The sequence below is a fragment of the Lactuca sativa genome, chromosome 2 (assembly GCF_002870075.4).
Source record: "Lactuca sativa cultivar Salinas chromosome 2, Lsat_Salinas_v11, whole genome shotgun sequence".
Classification (NCBI taxonomy): Eukaryota; Viridiplantae; Streptophyta; class Magnoliopsida; order Asterales; family Asteraceae; genus Lactuca; species Lactuca sativa.
In genome coordinates this window covers 211,534,096-211,554,553 of record NC_056624.2, presented here as the reverse complement: position 1 = coordinate 211,554,553, position 20,458 = coordinate 211,534,096, and the positions used below count along the sequence as shown (strand labels likewise).

Here is a 20,458-nt window from a genome sequence, read left to right as displayed (position 1 = left end):
ATAGAGTTGGGTGCATGGACCCAAAGAGTTATAGCCTCGAGTGGCTAATATGTGTTACATATATATGGTATTTTGGGGAACTCACTAAGCTTTGTGCTTACAGTGTTTGGTGTTATTTGTTTTAGGTACTAGTGAGGATCGCGGGAAGGCGCCGACCTGATCAGTACACACACGGGACTTTTATGTTATGAGATATTGGGATTGTTTTATGATATGAATTTGAGTTTCAAACAATGATGTTTTTATGAAAATGAATTATGTTTTTATAAAATGCGAAAAATTGTTTTGAAATTTACGGTGTTACAGAACAGTTTGGACAAAATACTTAAATTGTTAATTTAAATATAACATTACACGGTTAATTTCAATATAAATTTCAGTTCCACTTAAAAAACCCAAAGAATATTTTGTGAATAGTTAAAAATGATAAATTGTAGTGCTAAATGCAAAAACTAAATTGTAATATCAATTTAACTAAAATATTTCCTAAAGATATTTTTATAATCGTTAAATTTTTTTAAATAATTAGCTTAAAATAACTTACAATAACAATAGTTAAAAATAACTATATATAAATGATTATATTGTTACCTTTAAAATAAATAAATAAATTATTTGATTGTTTAAATAATTACAATGATAGAAATTAAAATGTTAAACAAATAAATTTTAAAAAATTAATTAATAATAACTACAACTGTAAATAACATTAAACTATATATTATATTTTATTTTATTCAAACCCATAGGTAGAGGTCATTCAAAAGATTGAGATTATGCAATTTTAATAAATGTATATATTACAAGTGGCAATAATGATATTTTATAGAATTCAAAGTTAAAAGAGTGAAAGTATCATTTTAAAATAGAGGGGTAGAAAATGTATTTACAAAATAGAAAAAGTTGAGGGATGAAAGTAACATTTACAAAATAGAGGGTTGTAAGTGACGTATTATATAAAATGAAAGTGTTAAATATGTAATTTATGCATTGCCACTTGTACATTGTGGATGAAGTCTGTATTTTTAGTTATCGTAACCTTCCCTCACAAACGAAGGTTACCTATTGTATATATTTATGATATATAATTTAAAATAGAGTAAATTGCATGAATGATCCCTATGGTTTAGAGTAATTTGCGTGTTTGGTCCCTGATTTATTTTTTTAACTCGGAAGGTCCCGGCTATTTGTTTTTGTTACGCACTTGGTCCCTGTCTTACCTAAAAAGACTATATGTTCCCTTGATTTTCTAATTTATTTAAATAATCACACCCTCAGCCCCACCCATTCACCTTACCTTACCTACCCCACAATTTTTCCTATTTAATAATAGTCTTTTTAGGTAAGACAGAGACCAAACGCGTAACAAAAACAAACAGTCGGTACAAAGCGCGTAACAAAAAAAAAATAATAGAGACCTTCCGAGTTAAAAAAGTAAGTTAGGGACCCAGCGTACAAATCACCCCAAACCATAGGAACCATTCGTGTAATTTACTTTTCAAAATAATCAATATATTATATCTTCTTAGTATATGAATTATTATATTAAATTTAATAATAACATTATTGTTATATTTAAAAAAAAAAAACATGTAAAATTTTCAGTTATATAGATATCTTTACACAACACGCGTACATTCGCTCAAGGTAACACCAACTAAATACCAAACATATTAACTACTAAATATTAAATATTAGTAACTAACTTTTTAGCTCGGTTAGTAAAATATTAATCGGTTCTTCATATGTCTTTCTATTTTTATTCGCTAAGGTAAGGGTAAAAAGTATTTGTTTCAGGTAATTATTATTTAAAATTTAAAAAACAAAATCAAATAGGCTAAACCTTTTGCCCAGAAATTTCAGCCTGTTTATGTACTACGCGTGGCAGCACTTTAATGGTTAGGCTGTACCAGAGTTCTCAAGCATCGGCTGTACTGTAACGGTTGGTCCAGATATTTTGTTTCTGACATGTCAAGGGTAGTTCGGATATAAGCAGTTTCATTAGGGGTATTTACGTCTTTAAGCCTCGCCGAAAACGACCGCCCCATTATCTCTTCCACCCACCTGGCGGTCCCTACTGATTCGTAAGACCTTTAACTTATCCCACAGCGCACCACGTGTCCACTCAAATCGGATCTTTAAAGATCCGCGATCCGCCCCAAACTTCCCCTAGCCCGTATATTGATCTCCTCCACGCCATCACCCTCCATCCTACATGTAATCCAACGTGTCGTCTCACGTGGCGCATTATTGGCCCTCACTACCTCCATGTCATCGCAAACGAATATAATATCTTCTTCTACTCTGAACCAGTAGAATGTAGATCCTAAACACCCGTTGTTTTTCCCGACGACGTTTACAAACCCTAGATTTATGCTTCATCTTTATATGATTTCCTTGAACTCAAAAATATTTTGTTTTTTTCATACTGTTGAATTTCTTCAGAATTTGTGTTTACGGTAGTTGTTGTGCGGAGGATTTGAACGAATTTTGCGGATTTCAGATTTGAGTCAAAGATCTGTTCTTCGTATCTCCGTTATCAGCGTAAATGTAAGTATTCCTGAGAAAATGAGTCAAATGAAAGTACAATAAGGTTTTGGATCATTGTGGTGACCTTATTTTGCTGATAATTCACTTGGTTTTGAGATAAATGACGGATTTATGATCTGTTTAAAATGTTTTGGTTTCATGTAGATTAAGATCTGGGTGGAAATTTTATCATGTATCCGTGTAGTTTTATAATGAAACATGTATCCATCTGAGATGTGTATCAGGTTTGGTCTGGAAGTTCTGCTTTTCATTCTGAATCTGTGTGCTTTTAGGATTGGATGATGGTATGATTAATCTACTTGATTATGTACCCCTTTTCTAGCACTTACGAAATGGAAAAGAAATGAAATTGACGACAACACGAGGTTTCGTTTCCCATTTCGCACGGTTTTAATGGGTTTTTTTGTGACTGTTTTCATTCTTTTAGGCTTCTGTAACGGGTTTCTAACGGAGGTTTATTCCGTGGAGGCAACGGTATGTGCCACTTCTCTTCAAAGAAAGAACTCATCTTGCTGTTGCAGACCTGCACCGTGTTCATAATTGGTCTCTTTGAATCTGGTTAATGAGGAGCGTTGGGTTGAGTACTAGTATTCCAGCAACAAAAGGATCGGCAGAACTTAATCACCATAAACGCAAGGATCTTAAAGAAGTGAGAAATGGAGCTGCATTCGATGGCCAAAGGCTGTCTGAAGAAGACGATTCCAGGATTAACGACGATGTCAATGGTAGTAGACGCATAGAGTTGCTCATATCCCATGATGCTGTTCAGAGACACCATCAACAACCACAAGGATCTCTGGTTCAATGGGAGAGGTTTTTACCCACTAGGTCTCTCAAAGTTCTCCTGGTAGAAGATGATGACTCAACTCGTCATGTTGTCAGTGCTCTCCTCCGTAATTGCAGCTATGAAGGTCTGTAAACTAAACTTCTTTCATCACTTCATCTTGTTTCTTTAATTTTTTTTTACTTCAAATGAGTTACTCTGTTGCAGTTACTGCTGTAGCAAATGGTGTAGAAGCATGGAAAGTACTGATTGATCTCAACAAACAAATCGATCTTGTTTTAACTGAGGTAGTCATGCCGTATCTATCAGGAGTTGGACTTTTGTCCAAGATCATGAACCATGCACCTCGCAAGAATATTCCAGTGATCAGTGAGTATCTTTCTTGTTTTCATCAGAAATATCATCAACCATATTACTCGCTTTCACCTGCTACACCTAATATATTTTCTTTGCAGTGATGTCATCTGATGATTCTATGGGCATAGTCTTTAACTGTTTATCAAAAGGTGCAGTTGACTTTTTAGTCAAACCTATTCGAAAGAATGAGCTTAAAAACCTTTGGCAGCATGTGTGGAGAAAATGTCACAGTGTGAGTTAATTTATTTATTATGGTTTTGGACTTTGGGTTCAGATGTGTTCTACTTTAGAATGTAGTAGTGCATTTGAATTACTTCGTTTTGGAAATAAAACACTAGGGAACTAAAATGTTTGCCTTTTTTTTTTTTTTTTTTTTTTTGCATTAATTTGTCCTGTTTGCATCAGTCTAGCGGTAGTGAGAGTGAGAGTGGCATTCGTGCTCCTAAACCTATCAAAGTGAGAAGTGATGATGTGTCGGATGATGGTGATGGCAGTGATGATGATGATGATGATGATGATAACGATGATGATGATGATGACGATGATGATGACAGGAGCATAGGTTTGACAGCTAAGGATGGAAGTGACAATGGAAGTGGTACTCAGGTATTATTATATCTGTGGTTACAGTACACATCATTTTTGTTATATAAATCAATCCTTTATGTGTTATACTCATATATAAATGTAGACATGAATACTGTAAAGAGAGACAACTAATACATTTTTGATTATACAGAGTTCATGGTCAAAAAGAGCAGTAGAAGTTGAAAGCACAAAGTATTCATGGGACCAATTACCAACCTCAACCCCTCCTGATAGCACTTGTGCACAGGTCATCCGTACAAGGGCAGAAACGTCCAATAATTATCACCCAAAACCAGTTGCCACAAAAGACCATGCTGGAGAAGATGATAAAATAGGTAATAAACACATCATCATCATCATCATCATCACTTTTTGTCTATAAATAAAATTCACCATGCTCATTTTAATAAAATAATATAGCAGATACAGTTCTAATGGGCAAAGATCTGGGAATCGGAGTTTCTAGAAACTCAGGAAAATTTATCGAATCAAACTCAAAGGAAGAGAGTGAACAAAGGACCAAATGTATGACATTTGCCAAAGCAAATGACGTTCCTGCCCTTGAGCTCAGTTTAAAAAGACCACGTGATTTGGAGGATACTGATACAACAAGCACTCATAGACGAAATGTTTTAAAACAGTCTGACCTTTCAGCCTTCTCAAGGTATTTATTTGTCTTTATTTTATCTTCAACACGTGACAAAACATGTGGTCCTGTGTTTAAAAGACGTAAATGCCCTTTTCATCTCAGGTATAACAACAACACTACATCAGAAACAGCAAAACCCTTGAAAATACAATCTAACTCAAACGGAGCTCCAAATCAACGTTCTAATGGCAGTAGCACTCACAATAACGACATGGGCTCAAGCACTAACAACGCGTTTGCCAAACCGGAACCACTTCCAGATGACAAATCAACGCCGCCACCTGGCGACGGTGACACCACAAACTTCCAAGTCCGCCACCACCACCACCATTACCACCACCACCACCACCATGTCCACAAGACACAACCACAACAAAAAGCTAACCAGGAGGATGATGATGGATCTTCAAGAAACAAGGCGGTTGCACCTGTGGAAGGAGATGCTGCAAACTATGGAAGTGCATCGGGAAGTAACAATAAGAGTAATGGAGAGAATGGTGGAAGTAGTGGACAAAAGGGTGGTGGCTATGGTGGTGGAGGTGAAGGCGGCGATAATGGAGTTGTTGCTGAAAAGGGTAAAATTGGAAATGGTAGTGGAAGTGGAAGCGGAAGCGGAAGTGGGGTTGATAAAGACCGGTTAGCACAAAGAGAAGCTGCACTAAATAAGTTCCGCCAAAAGAGGAAAGATAGATGTTTCGAGAAAAAGGTACTTTTTGTTCTGGGCCCACATGTTACATAGTACAGAACAACAGACTGTTTTGTACTGTGTTTGACATGTATTGGACTGAGACCGATCTTAATGGGACGGAAATTATAAGTTTTTGTCCCATCCCGAAAGGTGGGACAGGACTTGTTCTTGATGTCAATGGGATGGAAAAAGACGTAAATGCCCCTTGTTGATGAATGATGTATTTTGTTTGTTTGTTGTATTTGAAGGTGAGGTACCATAGCAGGAAAAAGCTGGCGGAACAGAGGCCAAGGGTCCGGGGGCAATTTGTCCGACAAGAGGTGAATGGGAAGGATGCAGGTTCATAACATAACACATGTTTGGGGTAATGGCCAATGGGACAATGTAATGTATATGAAGATGAAGATGATAAGATGAATGGTGGTGGTGTTGTAGATATATCCGTATATGAAGGGAACATTTTTCAGAAAGAAGAAAAAAGAAAAAAAGAAAAAACAAATAGCAGATTCCGCTTGTTTGTGTGGTAAGTTTCTGTTGTTAAAAGACTTTATTTATAGGTTTGTTGGTTTGATCCTAAAAAGGGAAAAACTTTATGCATGCCCATTAAAGAATTATTCTTCAATTTCAATTTCATTTTTAATTTTGTTGTTGAACGAATGCTACTCTAGTTTTTCTCTTCAAGAAACTTTATGCACTCTTCTTTAATGCTTCATCATGGTGCGATGTTGGACCCATTGAATTAACACGGTATACTGTGTGTTTTACATATATCTGAAAGAAAGCTCGATGTTTTAACCAATAAAAAGACTTTAAAACGATACTATCAAACAATAAACTTTTTATAATTTGAACCCCTGTATTTCGAAATCTCCAATAAACTTTAAAACGATCACTTCTAAATTCTAATCGGCTTCTCTTAGCACGGATCATGTTTTGATCATCCACCCAAGATAACCCTTCTTTTATAGAAGATGAAATCCTCACCATCAAGCAACAACTACCGCCACTTCACACTTATGACCAGTTGATTCACCCCTAACACCACTACTTGGACACAAAATAGACTGCAACTCTAACATTTTACACATTTTATTATACCATGTTTAAGGTTGCTAAGTTTTCATTTTTATAATTTTGGTTCAAATTTTTTATTTCCTTATGAATTTATGCTAAAATATTTTAAAAAGTTTCTCCATTTTTTTTATAACTTTGTTTTTATATGTTTTTCTAAAGAGAAAAATGCCAATTTGGTCTTATGTGTTTGTAAAAAAAAAGGCTTCAAGTCAACTTTCAGATTTATATAGATGATCCTTATGAACATGTTTCGTTGTGGGTTTGGTCTCAGTTTTTACCTTGTTACAATACAGTAGTTAGCTGCCTCACAAAAGGGTAATTCGGTCATTTTAGCTTTCATCTCTCTCTCAATATATATATATATATATATATATATATATATATATATATATATATATATATATATATATATATATATATGGGAAAAGTGAATATACCCTTAAGGGTATATATAAGCTTAGGTACCCAAACACATCATAATACATCGTTTTGTCTGATATATTCATTATAATGTTCTTAAACTTCAACCCTTAATTTGATTTACTTTCAAAATTTTCCAAATTTCACAATTATCTTTCTTTTATATCATTATTTGCCGAACATCTATTAGGCTATATATATTGTACTTGAAAATGAAAATTATGTAAGAGGAAGATAAATGTGTAATTTATAAAATTCATGAAAGTAAATCAAGTTAGAAGTTAAATTATAAGAACATTGGACAATTACAATGTATTATATGATACAAAACGACGTAGTATAATGAGTATGGGTACCTAAGCTTATATACCCTTAAGGGTATATTCACTTTTCCATATATATATATATATATATATATATATATATATATATATATATATATATATATATATATATATATATATATATATATATATATATATATATATATATATATATACCTCGATCATCTCTATGTCTCTAAATCTTCAATCGGTATCCTGTTCCTGCTATCACTTCTTTTTTGTCCCAATTCAAATCTATCTTATGCCACCATTCAAATCGATGGCTTCACTATATCCTGCTGTTACTGTTACCAATATCCGAAACTTCATTCCAACCATTATGGAGATAGAGGTCGCACAATACACATCATGAATTAAATTGTTCAAGATTCATTGTCGTGCACACGATGTTATTCATCATATTTTACCATAGGAACCTGCTCCATCTAAAACCTTAACTAATAAAGATAACGAAAATGTAGATGATGTGGCTCTTCACTAACGCTTGGATTCGATTGTCCTCCGCTGATCTTTTTAAAAGACTTAATGCTAATCATTCGTAAAATAATTGCAACTAACTTTTATTTATATAAGGTTTTTGTGATAGTAAATGTTTAATTTATTGCAACTCTTAAGGTATCATGTTAACTATTAATATGTAATCAACTAAACTACTAACTAGATTCGTAACCCCCGCTTAGCGGGGGGCAGAGGGACCTGATGTGCTCCTATGAACTGAAATTTTTACAATACTGTGAAGTAGGCATTTTTGGCAGTTCACCATGTTTTTCAGTTGTTGATGTCATATCATCATGTCCATTTCCCTTTTTCTCCACTTGATATGGTGTTATGTAGAGTTGACCATGCCAGAAAAATAAAACACAAATGAAGATAGAGGTTTTCATATTCAAATTCTGTAAATAAACATCAAACAAACTCAATAGATTGAAAAATGAAATATGATTATTCTTTGGAGTAATTAGTCGAACAATTTACAAACCAAAATCGGAGGAATCAAAAATCTCGGCTGTGTCTGCTCATTTATCCAAAACTTCAAATTGGAACCAAATAGCTACTGACATTTACAGTGTGCTTTGCATACTACATGAGCACCTCCAGTCGTGGACCAAGCTCATAATTCCCATAATAAAGATGATACCTGAATAAAGTAGATAGTCAACATACAGAGTAGATAATGAAACATAGGAAATTGAGTCTTCAATAAGAATTTGTCAAGAAAAAAAAATTCCCGGATTCACAGATGTCGCTATTACCTGCTTCAGAGACTGATTTATTGTTATCTTTGTGAGTGTGGTTATGCCACTCATTCTTTGGATCAAATTTACCACAACTCTTTCGGCTAACACAATACTATATGCCCTTTCTAAAAATGATTAAAAATTAAAAATCAGCATATGACAATGTATATATGATATAGATTGTTATGATTATTTTTTGAATATTATGTTGATTGTCAACCATAAACTTTGCGGAATTTCAGTCTATAAAGAAAACAAACAAAAGTATTTTGATTCCTATGGAATTAAGCATTCCATTCCATAGTAGAGATAAGGAAACGAATACCTTGTCAAGCCATTTCCCCATATTTGACCTATCAAGCACCACCAAGAAATGCGTTGAACCACATGCAACACTACAGAAACACAAACACATAATAATAAAAATAAATAAATAACAAAAGTCAATAACGTGCATATAATACCAATACATAATATGTTGAAATACAAACCTCATAACATGACACTTGGCAACGGAGCTGCACAACTCGGTTCAACCTTTTACTATATTCACAGAAGATCCCACCTACATCTTGTCAAACACTACGCAAAAAAAGAACCACAAAATAGAAAAATGGAAACCTTTTGTGCTATCATATTTCTCATTTTGGCTTATCTATAAATACAAATAAAATTTTAATTTTCATAATTTAGAAAAAAATGACCTTTTTGCCCTTGGTGGAGAGAGATCATTCTTGTGGAGTGAACTTGCACCAACTTGCAAATCAATTTGCTAAACTGTATCAGTAAGAATGTTGACAAAAATTAAAGTTTCTAAAAAACTAAATAATTTAATGTACCAAACCGTATATTATTTAATAAAAGGAAATGAAGATGTTTTCATTATTATATTTATTGTTTTATTGGTAAACAAACGATTGTTTATTAAGGAACCATATATTTTTCTTACATTTAAACATTTTATCATCACTTTTATTAAACTTGTTGATATTTTGACCTCAACTTTAGAACGACAACAATAGTTGAGTAAGCATACAGTCACAAAAAATAAGAAAGTTCGTTGCTAATACGTGCATGTAAAAATCCTGAATACCGTGTTCGTGAAGATTGGCTATTGATGTTTTCTCCCCCTTTGCCTCAGTCATCAATTTGTGAGTATCTAGATGGGAAAAAATAAAACAAAATAAGGAATTACGTAGAATTTAATATTATTTTAAGAAAGGATTTTTTTGGTTTTCCCTTTTATGATATAAAACAAAGACAACCTGTGAATGCAAGACTTAAGAAGATTGTGAAGTTGTGAGTATCCCCTTTAATTGGCAGACAACAACAAAACTTAGGCCTAGACTAATGGCTTCAGTTTTTTGTTCATGTTTTAAGCAATTGACAATATTACCGTTTGATTTATAAAAAATAAAAATCAGAAAAGGGTAATATAGCCATTTCACTTGGAACATGACAAAAAACATAAAAAAAGGAAAACCTTTGTAATTTATTTTAAAATTAGATAATAATAGAGACAGAAAAGATCAAAAGAGTATCTGGTTAACAACAAATCCTTTACATTAATCTTCCAAAGCTGATCAATTTTAGATTCGGATAACTTCATATACAACAATCAGCTTCAAACCAGATGAACTCGGCCAGATCAGAACTGATCACCTAGGACAGCAGTTTCTGATAAGCTTGAATAGTAACTTATAGCTGATCAGCTTAATCTTTCAAATCTTATCATATTCAGCTTAAGATAACATCAAATTCAACTTGAAATTTGATCTGATTATATCACATCTGATCATCTCCAACAACAACTTTTGATCAACACGGAAAAACATAAATATATTAAATTTCATAAATTTATGGTAAAAAAAAAAAGTTATCTTAATATATTAATGGCAATGCTTGAATATGTTGGCTACTTTTATCAGTATTATTGTGTGTATGTGCATGTGCATCTGAGGAAGTGATTTGAAGTTTTAATGAACTGTTGAATAGTCACCATCTAGATCTCCAACTGTCCTATAATAAAAACAACATAATGGAACAAATAGATTAAATCAATTAACATATAATCCAGATTAAACCTCCAATTATTTCTAAATTTGATCTTACAAATTTTCTAGTTGTGTCAAAGCTGCAGAACTACTGAGAATTGGGCCTTCAAGAGATGTTCCTTCAAGTGTGCACTTCACTCATCTATAAGGTAAATATCAACAAATTGAAACAAAAATCACAAAAACACAAAATGAAAATCAAAACAACTTACAACTGAGCACCATACATAGCACAATCATGTCAGAAAACAAAATCGCTAAAAGCAAACAACAGGTCGGTGGTAGATGTGACAAACAGAGAGTTAGGTGCAAATCAATTGATTAGGTGCCCTGGTCGAAAAAACAACCAAAAAACTAAATAAATAGAGGAGAAGAAAAAAGAACCCAGAGAGATGGGAGTGCTAACTAAGGTTGCAATTAAATAAAATTGGTTCCTTAACTCGCAGAGGTGGGTGGCTGAAGTGGGAGGAGATGATGGACGGTCATCTATGGCAAGAAAACGATGTCGGACCTGGCATAAGAGCCACAGTTGGTCCAATCCAGAAGATAACAGATATGTAGCCTAGGTCAGATGCATAAAAATTAAAAATTAGATTTATCGGAAACTGGATTTCTTTTGAAATCCGGGTTGTCGCTTCGGTTTAATTGGAACCAAATTTATCATGGATGATGGGTTGAAATTCTATCAGATTTTGGATCGAATTTTCAAAACCGAGATTAAAATATGTTGTAAATATCCAATGCCCAAATTTTTGCATATTATGAGGTTGAAAAATTCAATGTTAAGTATAAATGCTTTGTAATTGTTTTTCATTTCTATCTTATTGTTAGTTTTAAATATAACATGGCCATTAACAAAAATGATATATAAATCAAGCATGGTTGTAATTAATTTAACATGCATACACCAAAATGGAGTATGGTTACGAAGATCCCATTGTATTCCGGAAGCTCATAGCATGGGTCCCTACAAACCTCAATTTATTACTTCCTCTCCACCAATAATGCCTAAGAGCCATTAAGAAACCAACATACACTTAAACTCCCTTTAAACACAGAGATCTTAATCACAACATAGGGTAACATGTTGCTTAAATACTCAAATTCACATCTCTGAGACTCTCACTCAAGACAATCAGTAAAATAGGATTCGATTGGTCAAAAAAAACATTCATTTCATTGTGTGATGTATGTCAGGAGCATACAAAGTTGGGTTCAATAGTTCTCCGATAAGCAATCCTGAATAGTTTGAATGTGAAAAAGGGTCACGTGAAAAAAAAGGAAACAAAGAAACAGACAGCCACTTGAACTTATTCAAACTGAAATACCAAAATTACAATATTTACATATAACATGGCGAGGCTGCATATCGTCATATGTTATAGAAACAACAAAAACCGCAATGAAAACATCCCCAAATACTTTTTAAAAGAGTCACTGGACACCAAGGGCAAATTGGAATTCACTTAATCAACAACCGATTTTTAAGCTAATACGTTTGTTTGTGTAGATATATACATATAAGTATATTTACATATGCAGAAAGATAGAGAGAAGTAAGACCTGGCTTCTTGGGTTTCGAGAATGGAGGCTAGGGCATGAAGACATATGGGCTTAGGGTTATGAGGAGAGGCGATGATCTTGTCTATCAATCCCTGAGCTTTCGCTATCATAATTTCGTCTTCGTTATTCTTTTCTTCTTCGTCATAAAGGACATCGGTACCTGGCTAATTAAACTTGAAATCACATCATAAACCCAAAAGTGAACACTAAATTATGAAATTCAGAAAACCAAAGGCGAAAGAAAGGGAATCGGTACCTGGCTAATTAAACGTCTGATGAACCGAAAACCCGGCCCTAATATTTGGTTGTCTATCGATAGCTTCTGGATATAATTATGAGCGGAGATGGAGACAAAGGGTCTGTGAAGACGTTGAACAGGGTAGTCGGCATTAGGATGAGAGAGAAGAAGGCAGTTATATGGCCATCGAAATGAATCGGTGGTAGAAGATCAAGAAGGTGGAAAAAATCAGATGTAAGACACGAATCAGAGAAGTAGCAGTGGAAAAGGAAGATAAACACATACGGAGATGAAATAAGATGAGCAAAGAAAGAGAAATATCGATAAATTGACACGTCTGTTCCATAAAAGCAAGAAACAAACAACTATAAGCCACGTTGACAACGGTGTGAAATATTTACAAATTACCCCTTGAAAATCAAACACAATGGCCACATAATAAGTAAAGGGACCAAACTTGGACAAATTTCAACAGTTTGCTGTTGAAATTTTTCACAATCTTAATATATATATATATATTAATGAATAAATATAACAAAACATATAATTATTTATCTTTTTTTATTATTTATCAATTAAAATTATTTGTATATCTCTTATTAGTATGACCTTTTTTTATGTGGCTGAAGATAAATATAATGCCCACAATTCCAGGTTAGATGTTTAAGGTATAATAACAAGTAATTATAGATTTTATTGAACAATTTAAATCGTTGAATAAGATAGTCGTGGTCCATACGTGTTACAAGCTAATAAATAATCATCGTTTGCACGATATGTAAACAACTATTATTGGTATATAATGGTTGTAAAAAACCTTAATATAGAATTTATCGTTAAACAATAAAATAATATTAAAAATAAAAGATTATTTAGGATAAATAATCTTAACGAAAAAGTTTTAGTAGACATAATGAAAACTCCTTGAATATTAAGAATGTCAAAATCCGACTTCGTATGAGAAAGTTATGATTTATCTAAGTTTCACATTCAAATCGATACAACAAGGTGTGTTATAAAAAGTGAATCGGAGATAGGTTGTTTCTTAGCCAAAGTGATGTAAATAAAAGACGAAGTGCTCTGTAATAGAAATATGTCGATATAAAGAACACCAAATCTGACTTCGTATGAGAAAGTTATGATTTTTCAAAGTTTCGAGTGCGACACAATACATCAGCGTGCAAGACAAAAATCGAAATTAAAATCGATTGACTGTTATCCAAAACAATGTAAACGAGAGTTGAAGATGTCGTAAATATGAATCCGTCAATATAAAGACAATCTAGAACAAAACTCATATGTAAAGGATATATGCGAAACTTGGACCCTAAGTTTCGAAACACAGACAAAATCTGTTCAAATTTCTAAAATTATATATATATATATATATATATATATATATATATATATATATATATATATATATATATATATATATATATATGAGAATTAGTCAATGGAGTCTATATGAAAATTGTAGTACTCGTTGATACAAAGTTAGAGATATAAAAACATTGAAAACGGAGTTCATAAAGAAGTTATGAATTTCGCAGCGTTATTTATATAGTCTAAGCCTCCTCGAATGGAAACATGAAAATAAAGACAGTCGAGAGATATAAAAAGTGAATCGGAGATAGGTTGTTTCTTAGCCAAAGTGATGTAAATAAAAGACGAAGTGCTCTGCAATAGAAATATGTCGATATAGAGAACACCAAAATCTGACTTCGTATGAGGAAGTTGTGATTTTTCAAAGTTTCAAGTGTGACACAATACATTAGTGTGCAAAACAAAAATCGAAATTAAAACCGATTGATTGTTATCCAAAACAAAGTATGAGGAAATTATGATTTATCTAAGTTTCACGTTCAAACCGACACAACAACGTGCGTCATAAAAAGTGAAACGCAGGAAAAATCTGTTCAAATTTCTAAAATTAAAAAAAAAAAAAAGAATTAGTCAATGGAGTCTATATGAAAATTATAGTCCTCGTTGATACAAAGTCAGAGATATAAAAACACTGAAAACGGAGTTTGTAAAGATGTTATGAATTTCGCAACGTTATTTATAGTCTAAGCCTCCTCGAATGGAAACATGAAAATAAAGTGAAAATTATCCAAATGGAGTCTAAATAAAAATTGTATTACTCATCGCTGGCTTCACATGAGCAACACGCGACACGATGTAGTGGTACCCTTCCTCCCCAAGGCTTGCAACAGATGGATGACACATGGCAGGGCAAGAAGTGCCTTCTGAAAAAGTTTATAAATAGATGTGTTTTTTAGCTCATTTTTACACCAATTTCTTTCTAAAATCTTCCTTTCTCTCTCGAATTTTACCGAGGCACCAAGGCCCAACTCTAGTAGTTCTTAGGTGTTAGTAACAAAACTCTGGAGTTCCAAAGAGCACCGAGAAATAAAGCTTTCAGTTTTGAAGTTATGCCCGCATAATGTCTGTTTTTTCGTTAAACAACCTGTAAATTGAGTTATATAACTTATATTTATGTTTATAATCATTATTATGAACTTATAAATAAGTAATACAAGTCGTTTCACTAACCGATCTACTTACGAGAATGATGACCAGGCTAGTTTAGTGAGGTGTTTCAAGTGGATTATCCAAACAGTATATATTAATATATCAAACGGATTATACCTCCGATACGATCTTACCTGGTTGTTTCTTATCAACTATACGTTAGTGTTTGTTTAAGATTATTGATAAATCCGATGAAAAAATTATAACGATTACACTTTATAAATATAAGCGAATACGAAGACATAGTAACAATCATATTTAGGTCATTTTAAAGGAAATACGAAGTGTTAATCAATGATCTGACTTTCTCACGAGTCTTCCACCTAAATCAGATGAGTACATAGTTACTTTCATGAACATAATTTAATAACAATAATTATTAAAAAGTAACAAAATTTTTGAAAGTTTATATGTGAAATTTGATGTTTATTTGTAATATACTGTTTCGAGAAGTTTCTTATTTCGGGATTGTGAACAAAAAATGGATCAAGTAAAGGCCTTAGGCTTCAAGGGATATATGGTTTAGACCCTATTGAATGTTGATAATATTGGTTATGAGATCCAATCCCTCGGTTTGCATTTCAGAGTCAAAGGGTAAAATGGGAAAAGTGATGTTTCAGGCTTCTTTTATGAAATAAGGATTTTAGTTCGATAGGATTTAAGTCAAAAGTAATTAGATAAGATTGGGGGGCTCTTCAATACCTTTCTGTTCATAGAAAGAACGTCGAAATTGGATTTGCAACGAATAATTTATATTCGTTTGAAGTTGAAGTGGAATTTTGATGTACATTGGGCATACATATTGTGTACGTAGGGCATAGATAATTAAAGATAAACGGGGACTCCATTGAGTACGTTGGGCGTACATAAAGAGTACACAAGGTATACTCGTGATGATCCTAAAACCCTAAATTTTAGGGTTCAGACCCTATTTAAACTCCTTAAGTCCCTTGAGGCCTCTTCATGTTCAGTCTCCACTCTCCCCAAAGCAATCATTTCGAAACCCTAGCTACTTTGTGATGATCTTGAGCATTTTGAGTGAGTTTATGTGTGTCTTGTGAAGAAGGAATCCACTATAGAAGCATTGTTGAGCTTGGAGCTTGGAGATCCAGAACTCTCATCCAATTTGCAAGTCTTAGAAGCTATAAAGCCTTAACCTTTATGATTCCTTGGTATAGATCTAGTCCAACTTATATCTTTTCATTCTTTTGGTCCCATGGTTTTGGTTCTTATGAGTAAAAGCCTCTCTAGAGCTTATGATTGTCATGTCTTATCATCTCTTAGGGTTTGAAGTCACAAAAATGGGATCTTGATGGTTGCTTCTTACCCATGCAAGGGTTTGGAGTCATTAGGAGATGTTAAGAAACTAGGGTTTGGTTTTAGACTTCATTAAGCCATGCAAAGTCATAAAGTCAGGAACTTTATGACTTTAGATGTCCATAAGAGTGAGTTCTGAGTGTTGTTCGTTTAGTCTTCATGAATTAAGGACATAACAGGGAAGTTTGTGAAGCAGAGGATTACGAAGGACGTAACCCCTGAGTATGCAACGCGTAGTAGGAGTGCCCTGTTTTCTTTTCCGTCAGAGCTTGGTACGCAAGGCGTAAGGAGAGAGTATGTATGGAATACTCCCAGAGGTGGACTTGGGCCCTTTTTGGGCTTTGGGTCATCGTTGGTTGGGGCTAGCTTGGAAGGGTAGGATGATCTTTTACCCTAGTAAGAGTGTACGAAATGGACTTTTGATCATGGGTTATCACCTTAATCATTAATTAGGGTCGTTTTGGATGTGTTTAGTGTGAGGAGCTTTTATAGCAGCGACGATTGTGAGATTCGATTATCTTTGGATTGAGGTGAGTCTTCTCACTGTACTTGTAGGTCGAAGGCACCAATGTCGGCCCACTGGATTGTGTCGGATGATAGCTGTCTTTGTGACTCTTGCATGTTTGTATGATCGGATTGAATTAAACCCTAGGATTGGGCCCATTATTGCATGTTCGGGTTGAAATAAACCCTAACGTTGGGCCCATTATTGCATGTTTAGGTTGAAATAAACTCTAGGCTTGGGCCCATTATTGTATGATTGGGTTGAAATAAACCCAAAGTTTGAGCCCATTATTGTATGATTGGGTTGAAACATACCTCAGGGTTGGGCCCATGATTATATGTTGGGTTGGATATACCCTATGGCTAGGCCCAATAACATGTATGGTATATGGTATTTTGGGAGGCTCGCTAATCTTTGTGATTACAGTTTATATTTAAAATGTTTTCAGGTATTTCTGGTTCCAAACGGAAGGGCCCGACTTGATCACACCGCATCCCCTGAAGATTTATTCCGCACTGAATGTTTATGAATTACTCTGATATTTTGAGAATACTTTTATTCTGCTTGTCTTTGAGTTAATGAATGAATGGTTTGACTTATTTAAAAATGAAAATTTTACTCGGTATTTTTAGGATGTTACAAGTTGGTATCAGAGCCTTGGTATAAGGGATTCAGGCATACTCTCGGGTGTGGATGAACTCAAACTAAGGAATTGGTAAACTTTTTGAAAGAAAATAGTTTTTCTATAAAGAAAAGGGGTGTGATGCATACAATCAACCGAGCTCAAGTAAGTATTTTCCAAAATACACATACATGTGTTATGCTTATTGTTTTGGTATGGATATATGAGAATGGCATGCTAGATTAGGGCTAAGGATCTGCTAAGGATTACATGATAGAATTCTAGGAGAGGTGCCTTTATATGCCTGTTGATTGAGCTTTTAGAACAAGATGCTAGTATGGATTTCAGATGTTGGATAAAATGACCTGATTTGTGAGGCTTTGTAGCCTAGGAGGAATTAGATGTTATCACCGATTTGGAATCTATGTTGGTGGAATTGATTTCTAATCGTATGCTTTAAAAATTGTATACAATTAGGATCATATAGCCCTAGATGGACTGATTTGGCCTTATTTCCTGTTCCTTGTTTGGTTGCGGTCTTAGGGTAGAATCATCCATTCGACAGTCTATGTGATCCTGTTTTGTGTATAATTTGCATGCATAAGGCAACCAGCAGTGTTGGTAGAAGTTCCTATCATCGCAGAAGCAAGTTAGTTGGAGGATGCCTTTTTATGTTTTATGGCCTATAGAGTGTTACTGCCAGAATGTTGCTTGCATTGTGCTTTGTGGGACCCATATTGATGTAAGCTGACTATTAAATGAATATGTTAATTTACATGCTTTAAAGGTTAAATAATTATAGAATGATTGATTTGGCCCTATTGCGCAACTCTCGTTTGAGTCTAACTGTTGTAGGGTTGGGTCTTTTATTCGAAAGATTATTTAAGTTTTGTTACATGTAATTATATTCATGAAGTAGTTAGCTGATATTAGTAGGGGTTCTTTAGCATCTAATGGCAGAGTGAGGTGGGGATACTAGGAGAGCCTAGGAAATGCCTTAGAGGAATTGTTGCGCTGTTTAGTGGTGTGTATTTGTTGAGAGCGGGTATATGTGATTGGATCGGACGGTAGTAGAGTTACTTAGTGGATCCGGAAAAATTCTTGAGGAAAAGTACAGATAGGTGTGGAATGTAGTATTGGGCCCGTACTACTAAAAGCATAGGACCTGTACTCAAATCGAGGAGGAATTCGGGGATTCTAAGGAGATGGAAGATGGTAGATCGTATGGTTTGGCACCATGATTCACTGCAGTTTGTTTCCATCCTTATCGGATTATCAATGATGGTTGTTTAGACTGGGGATAGGTCTGTTGATTTCTTGGGCCTTACTGGCCATGTCATTCTGGGTTTTGAATGGTGTAGACCTAGGTGATTTAGTGGCCATGTCATCCAGGAAACACTAGCCCTAAATATGAAATACCTAGCCTATCATCAAGCATCCATCCTTAACATCTCATAAATATCTCATATCACAAATAAATAAGGGTATTTTGGGAAATCACCGTTCGGGCTCTGGCTGATTGTACACACTACTCCAACTCGTTTCCTCTTAAAACTCTTGCTCATTTTTAGAAAAATCATTTCTTTTGAAATTTTTTCTAAAATCCTCAGTTTGATTCCAGAATTTCCTGAAGGTATATCCGAATCCCTCAAACCAAGGCTTTGATACCAATTTGTAACGTCGTCAATTTTCAAACAGTTTTTTTATTTAAAAAAAAAAACACGTATTCTCATAACATAGTTCACAAAATCTCAAATGACATTGTTTTCAAAAAAACATATTCAGAAAATGTTTTAAACACAATCCAGGATCCTCCAAAATGTAACTCCGTCTCGTGTGTACAGTCAAGTCGGCGCCTTCTCGTGATCCTAAGAAGTACCTAAAACACATAACACATAACATGGTAAGCACGGAGCTTAGTGAGTTCCCCAAAATACCACACAAATCTCATTAGCCTCTCATGGTCATACTCAATTAAGACCCTCCGGTCAATGTGACTCAATGGAACCCTCCGGTCCCACAACTCGAGTGGACCCTCCGGTCCTAACTCGGTAAGCTCAGAATAATACACAACATAAATCACAAAGACATAATGCAGGATATCACAATACTCAGTATAAGCATATAAGACCCTCCGGTCACACAAAGGTTACCACTCTAGGTAAGTATAGTGAGAAGACTCACCTTGTAAGAAAGCAAGGAAACTGAATACCCCTCGAACAGTCTAATTCCCTGCCTACATGAAATATGCCTCCATAATTAACACCTAAAGATCACAGCTCTAAATATGTAACATCCATAAAAATCAAGCCAAAAGGCGAAGGCATGACCGTACACTTCCTCGATTGATGATTTTTATTTCTGGGAACTCTGATATTAAACTATTTTAAAAACATTTTGTAATAACTAATGACTTTTGGATGTTTGAAAAGTTATAAATTGGCTTGATTTTTATGGATGTTACAAAATAAACTCATGATAGTCCCTCTTTAACTCTTGGGATGGGTAAAAGACCATTTTACCCCTCCATGACCTTTATCCCTCAAGTTTGACCAAACCCTAAAGTCAACAATCGAGTCAACGGTCCATGTTGATCCAACTCGGTGAGTGCATCTATGCGACTCGTCAAGTCCATTCGGTTCCTCAGAACCCTTATGAAAGTCCAACTTAACTCGCCGAGTTACCACATTCCCAAACTCATCGGGACAAATTCCATCTGACTCATCGAGTTAGTTCATCGACTCGTCGAGTCCCTTAAGTCGAATTCTCATTCAGACATTTTAAGGCATAACTGATACCCCATACTCCGGATCTATATTCCTAAGGCTTGAATATCACATAAAGCTGCAAGCTTTACGTGCATGCATGGCATATTAGGCTCATAATGTTAATACAAGCTCCAACAAGGGTTAGATGTACAAGAGCTTGCCTC

The 20,458-nt window shown here is 34.4% G+C and overlaps 1 protein-coding gene and 1 long non-coding RNA gene across 24 annotated transcripts; one reads left to right on the top strand and one right to left on the bottom strand.

Moving 5' to 3' along the window:
• The first annotated feature begins 2,307 nt into the window (after window positions 1-2,307).
• On the top strand, window positions 2,308-6,328 carry LOC111888284 (two-component response regulator-like APRR3). 5 transcript variants are annotated; one of them, XM_023884433.3, is made up of 10 exons: window positions 2,308-2,550; window positions 2,775-2,834; window positions 2,978-3,461; window positions 3,542-3,703; window positions 3,790-3,923; window positions 4,097-4,297; window positions 4,431-4,614; window positions 4,700-4,943; window positions 5,031-5,634; window positions 5,865-6,328. In XM_023884433.3, exons 3-10 carry the CDS (start codon window positions 3,113-3,115, stop codon window positions 5,961-5,963), a joined length of 1,977 nt encoding a protein of 658 aa, XP_023740201.1. In that variant the 5' UTR covers window positions 2,308-2,550; window positions 2,775-2,834; window positions 2,978-3,112; the 3' UTR covers window positions 5,964-6,328. The 5 variants fall into 5 exon arrangements, with proteins under 5 accessions (XP_023740201.1, XP_042755470.1, XP_023740200.1 ...); XM_042899536.2 differs by having other exon boundaries at window positions 2,695-2,834; XM_023884432.3 differs by lacking the exon at window positions 2,775-2,834.
• A 1,665-nt stretch (window positions 6,329-7,993) lies between these two features.
• LOC111888253 (uncharacterized) lies at window positions 7,994-12,888 on the bottom strand. Of its 19 annotated transcripts, none has more exons than XR_002849139.3 (10): window positions 12,566-12,888; window positions 12,310-12,482; window positions 11,187-11,308; window positions 10,959-11,076; window positions 10,805-10,888; window positions 9,786-10,711; window positions 9,184-9,469; window positions 9,018-9,087; window positions 8,708-8,817; window positions 8,355-8,592 (listed from the first exon to the last, which is right to left on the bottom strand). It is a non-coding gene; the product is annotated as an uncharacterized LOC111888253 (long non-coding RNA). The 19 variants fall into 19 exon arrangements; XR_006188545.2 differs by having other exon boundaries at window positions 9,786-10,706; XR_006188547.2 differs by having other exon boundaries at window positions 9,786-10,354; window positions 12,566-12,887.
• Window positions 12,889-20,458: the final 7,570 nt, after the last annotated feature.

What these genes read in the sequence shown, in the direction of transcription:
- LOC111888284 (XM_023884432.3), top strand. Translation starts at nt 3,113, where the DNA reads ATGAGGAGCGTTGGGTTGAGTACTAGTATTCCAGCAACAAAAGGATCG. An exon ending in TGGAGAAGATGATAAAATAG is followed by an intron (nt 4,615 to 4,699) that starts GTAATAAACACA and finishes AAAATAATATAG; the next exon opens with CAGATACAGTTCTAATGGGC. An exon ending in ATAGATGTTTCGAGAAAAAG is followed by an intron (nt 5,635 to 5,864) that starts GTACTTTTTGTT and finishes TTGTATTTGAAG; the next exon opens with GTGAGGTACCATAGCAGGAA.